This window comes from Microtus ochrogaster, chromosome 7, assembly GCF_000317375.1.
Source record: "Microtus ochrogaster isolate Prairie Vole_2 chromosome 7, MicOch1.0, whole genome shotgun sequence".
In the NCBI taxonomy this organism is placed as follows: Eukaryota; Metazoa; Chordata; class Mammalia; order Rodentia; family Cricetidae; genus Microtus; species Microtus ochrogaster.
The window spans coordinates 23,336,587-23,342,065 of NC_022014.1; the positions used below are offsets into that span (position 1 = coordinate 23,336,587).

The window sequence follows — 5,479 nt, forward strand, 5'->3', positions numbered from 1 at the left end:
CTGGTCTCGAACTCACAGAGATCCACCTGCCTCTGCCTCCCGAGTGCTGGGATTAAAGGCGTGCGCCACCACCGCCCGGCTTAGTTCGTTGTTTGTTGCTGTCATAAAACCCTGAGCAGAAGCAGCCTGGGATGGGAAGGGTTTATCTCATCATCCTGCTTGTGGTTTATCATCCAGAGAAGTTGGGGCAGGAACCTGGAGGCAGGAGCTGGTGCAGAGCCCATGGAGGAGTGCTGCTAACTGGCTTGCTCCACATGGCTTGCTCAGCCTGCCTTCTTACACATGCCCAGACCACCAGCCCGGGGTAGCAGCACCCACAGTGAGCGGGGCTCTGCCACATCAATCATCAGTCAAGAAAATGCCCCACAGGCTTGCCCACGGACCAATCTGGTGGGCACATTTTCTCAGTCAAGGTGCTCTCTTCTCAATGACTCTAGCTTGCACCAGGTTGATATACAGCTAACCAGGATTCTTAGTCACCCGCATCCTCCAGGTGAGAATGCATCTGTCCACGGGTGGACCTGGGCACTCCCCTCCAAACAGTGCCCAACAAAACCCCTAAGAGCCACAGTGCTGAAAGACAAATGTTACTTCACCACACCCTGATTTTTCCTATACAGAGTTTCTCTGTGTAGCCTTGGCTGTCCTGGAGCTCACAGAGATCCACCTGCCTCTGCCTCCCGAATGCTGAGATTAAAGGCGAAGACCACCATCACCTGACACAATATTGCTTCTTAATTGTGATAAAAATATCACACATGTGAAACTTAGCAGTGGAATGCTGAGCCCACTCGAATGGCTGTGTTACGTGACTGTCCATCCCAGAACCCTTTCAGCTTGCCAGACTGAAACTCCGTACCTCTCCTTGCCTGACCCAAGCTGCCCCTCCCCACTGTCTCCAGGGATCTTGTAGGCACAAAGTCATACAGTTTCTGTCCCTCTGCACCAGGTCATCTCACCAGCTGGTGTCTGTCCCTCTTCTTCGTGCTGAGCACTGAGAGCCTCAGCTTTGACTATCCAGAAGGTTCCACTCCCAAATGCCTGGTGAACAGTAACCTCTGGATGTGTAGGGACAACAGAAACTTGGTTTGAAGGGAATCTGCTATTCCTTCCTGTCCCCTCGGTGCTAGTAGTACCATCCCATAAAGCACCTCCCCTGCCCCTCTCTAAGACAGGGGCATCTGCTTTTATCCCTTAGAAACACAATAAGCTGATGGGACCTGCCGGAGACAACCCCTTTCCACATCCTGCTGAACTCAACCTCCTGCCCCCTCTGCTGGATTGAGTCAGCTCCTGGGGGCTGTGTGTACTCCTCTAGGGGACCTTGCCATGCTGTAGGGTCAAGTGAGGCTGCTTGAGCTAGGGGAGTCAGTGTAGGAACTGAGCTGAGTCCACCAGCCCTTGCCTCTAGCTCAGTGTGTGTCCAGGTACCTACTAGGTAGAAGGATGTGGATGTAACAGCAGGGACCACATCACAGGCAGGGGACCCAATGGGCAGAGCAGGCACCATTGTCACCTTAGCGAGGCAGCTGCCCCTCTCACAACCAGCCCGCATGGGTGCTCAAGGGCCTTAGAAGTGGGACCCACAGTATCTCTGGTTAACCTCCCAGTTCAAAGGTATACAAGGAAAAAGAGAAATAGTGAAACATTGTAAACATGACGAACTGGCGTGCAGGAATTGTAGAAATGAAACAGGAGCCCTCAGCTGTCTCCCTACTCAGGCTGGGCCATCAGCTCCCCAGGACACCTGCTCTTTACTGCCTGGGGGTAAGAAGCTAGCAGGGGAAAGCGAGCAGGATGTAAATGGCCACCCTCACCAAGGCGCGCACACGTACACACACAGCCTCCAAGTCAAGCCCCTGTACCCTGAGGCCTGGCTTAAATCCCCACCCTCACCCCTGCTACTTCTCTGAAATCTCCTGGGGGTGGGGCAGGGAGGGAAGTCTCACCCTCAGCCCTGCATCTGTGTCCCTCCAGGCTCTGTTCCACCAGTCTGTGGGAATGGTTAGCTCTTTACCCGGGATAAAACTGAGCTGGCCAATGCCTGGTCCGCTAACTCCCAAACCTGGGCCTGGGGCCACAGCAGAAGAGAAATGTTAGGTGGGTGCCCTGCGTGGAAGCTTGCCCAAGCCTGTAGAGCCAGGCCTGGGAGAAAGGTCTGGGGTACGTAGCAGGAGCAGAGCCATCCCTCTCTCACCCAGGTGGAATGTAGGCCATGCACCCCTCTGCTGCTTCCCCAGCCCCTGCAGGCCTTCACCTCTAAAAGGAGTAAACAATTCCCAGGTTAGCTGAGGCCCTTGTGGGCCCCTCCCCTGAGCTGTACATTCCTGGGCTGGCAACTAAAATCAAAGTTAGCAAGGGGTGCCACCTTGTGGAAGGACCCTCCATGGCAGGCAGCCTGTGACTTCAGGGACACCGACTAGCAAAGGCAGAGGGAAATGGCAGTCTCAGCTGGCCTCCCATACTCGAAACAAAGTGCTTTCCAAGTACCACAAGGAACTTGAGGATGAGTATGTAGCCAAATCATGGAGACTTGGGTCAGAGAAGGAAGACCCAACAAGGGGTGGCATCCGGGAAGTGGGAAGAGAGACCAGCCTCCCCAAGTTTACAGTGAAGTATGTCCTCTGGGTTCAGTTGTCAAGAAGGGAGGAAGTGAAAGGACCTGGAGGGGGTCAAGAGAAGGGAAGCTTACGCCAGCACTGTTTGGTCCTTGAGAACTTCCCATCTTCAGGGAAACTGAAGATGCCAGGGAGGAGGCTCTATCAGCAGGCACTTGGCGTCCTTACTCTTAGCTCTCATCCTCTCTGGTTTCTGCTCAGGGCCTGAAGCCGATGGACCACAATGGACTGGCTGATCCCTACGTCAAACTACACCTGCTGCCTGGAGCCAGCAAGGTGAGGGTTTCTGCCCCAGACATGGCACTGGCTTGGCCTCCCTGGGACCTCATGAGTCCATTACCAATCTGCTGAGAACATCCTGGTTACATTTCATAGGAAGCCATTTTAGCCTGCGGTTCATATTATATAGGGGGACAAAAGACTCTGTGGGATCAGGTGTGACGGCGCACACCTTTAACTGCAGCGCTCAGGAGGCAGAGGCAGGCAGATCCCTGTGAGTCTACAGATGTGTGAAATCCAGGTCAGTCAGGGATGCATAACACCTTCCTAAAAGGAAGTACTGTTACAGAGGTTTCTTGGTGGAAGGACCTGTCAGAGCCCTCATTGTGTTGACAGGCCGTTCTGTGGCTTCATAAGGGGACTGAGTGGGTAGCATTAGCTTGGTGTATTTGACCACAGAATCGCTGTTCCTGCTTCCCTTCAGGGTGGCGCAGCAAGCAGATGCAAACACAAGGCTTTCACTAGGAAAGTATGGATCCCAGGCAGCATCAGTCAAAGTACAGCAGGGGAGGGTGGGGACATCAGGTGATCCAGGAAAGGGGTCCAGTTTTGGGAACATGGTCAGTCTTGATATGGAACTCTTTTGTAATGGGGTGGGGGCAGCTTTGGTTAAACTAATTCCTATTAAACTGAACACTTCAACTTCCTAATGGAAATGAGTAAACATGGCAACTGCCCACCCCATAGCCATCACCTCTACCGTGCTGTTGTCATCAGGGTCTGGGGTCAGGATGCTCCTCACATTACTTCTGTGGTTACCTCAACAAATTCCACAGCTTGGCCATTTAAACACTCATCGCCTCCCCGTTCCTGGTCGTCAGCGAGACAGGTTGCACTGACTGTACCAGAAGACAAGATGCCAGCCATGGCTGGTCCATTCTGGGGACAGCCATTCCCTTTCCTTTTTAACTAGAGGCTACTTACTTCCCCAGCTGAGGCCCCGACCTGTGTCTGAAGCCAGCTGAGCTCCCGACTGTGTGATCCTGTCTCTCTTGGTTATCTTTTGCTGTCAAAGACCTCTGTGACCACAGGGGTCATTCACATGTCTCCAGTAAGCTTGCTGGGTAGTTTCGTTTCGTTTGTTTTTCAAGACAGGGTTTCTCTGTAGCTCTGAATCTGTCCTGGAACTCTCTCTGTAGACCAGGCTGGCCTCGAACTCACAGAGATCTGCCTCCCTTTGCCTCCCGAGTGCTGGGATTAAAGGCATACACCACCACTGCCCTGCTAAGCCTGCTGTGTTTTTTTTTGGGGGGGGGGTGTTGAGACAGGGTTTCTCTGTAGCTTTTGGAGCCTGTCCTGGAACTAGCTCTTGTAGACCAGGCTAGCCTCAAACTCACAGAGATCCACCTGCCTCTGCCTCCCGAGTTCTGGTATTAAAGACGTGCGCCACCACTGCCTGGCAAGCCTGCTGTTTTTAAGCTAACTAATTAACAGTGTTAGTTTCACCTTCTGCCTCAGGTCTCCCCCACTGGGTCAGGTAGCATCTCCATGGGGAGGGAGCAGGCTGGCCAGCTTTTCAGCCACACTCATTCAGTACCAATAAGATCGCCCTCTCTCTTTCTCTTTAGGCAAACAAGCTCAGAACAAAAACTCTGAGGAACACTCTGAACCCCACATGGAACGAGACCCTCACTTATTATGGGATCACGGACGAGGACATGATCCGAAAGACCCTGAGGTGGGTGAGGGCCCCTGTGCCTCCACCCCATCCGGGGACACCCTACCACTTGTGAATTCCCACTGACTGTGGAAGCCAATCGCCCCCAGGATCTCCGTGTGTGATGAGGACAAATTCCGCCACAATGAGTTCATCGGCGAGACTCGCGTGCCTCTGAAGAAGCTGAAGCCCAACCACACCAAGACGTTCAGCATCTGCCTGGAGAAGCAGCTGCCGGTGAGTGGAGCCAGGGTCTGGCCCCCCAGCCAGCGGGAGTTTACTATGAGCTTCTGCTATGCGCTGATGATATATTCTAGGCACTCTTCTACTGAGCTACCCTCAGCCCTTTTTAATTTTTATGTTTACGAATTTTAAAGTTTTCGTGTGTATAGTGTTGTGTGTGTGTATGAGTGTGTAGTCTATGTGAGTGTGTGTGCAGTGGATACGTGTGTGAATGTGTAGGCCTGCCATCACCATGAGTGCTTCAACAATTGCTCTCCAGCTCAGTTTTTGAGACAGGGTCCCTCCCTGAGCCCAGTGCTCACTAACTGGTCTGGCTAGCCAGTGAGCTAGGATGCTCTTGTCTCCACCCATTGGTTACAGATTTGTGCCACTATGCCCAGCTTTCCAAGGATGCTAGGAATCCAAACTTAGCACTTGACTGACTGAGCCATCTCCCCACCCCCTTTTAATTTTCTTTCTTTTTTTTGGGGGGGGGGTTTCGAGACAGGGTTTCTCTGTGGCTTTGGAGCCTGTCCTGGAACTAGCTCTGTAGACCAGGCTGGTCTCGAACAAACAGAGATCCGCCTGCCTCTGGCTCCCGAGTGCTGGGATTAAAGGCGCACGCCACCATCACCCAGCCTCTAATTTTCATAAGAAACGGAGTCCTGCTCTGTTCCCCAGGCCGGCCTTGAACTTGCTCTGT

General features: G+C 53.0%; 1 protein-coding gene across 2 annotated transcripts in view; it reads left to right on the forward strand.

Moving 5' to 3' along the window:
• The window catches only part of Doc2b (double C2 domain beta), a 30,856-nt gene that overhangs the window by 11,299 nt on the left and 14,078 nt on the right, over positions 1 to 5,479 (forward strand). For both annotated transcript variants that reach the window (XR_001228975.2, XM_005349533.3), the window contains exons 3-5: positions 2,820 to 2,894; positions 4,466 to 4,575; positions 4,665 to 4,791. Coding sequence is in view for 1 of the 2 variants with exons in the window: in XM_005349533.3 (XP_005349590.1) it covers positions 2,820 to 2,894; positions 4,466 to 4,575; positions 4,665 to 4,791 (312 nt within the window). In the remaining variant the exon portion in view is untranslated. The remainder of the gene's footprint in view (positions 1 to 2,819; positions 2,895 to 4,465; positions 4,576 to 4,664; positions 4,792 to 5,479) is intronic.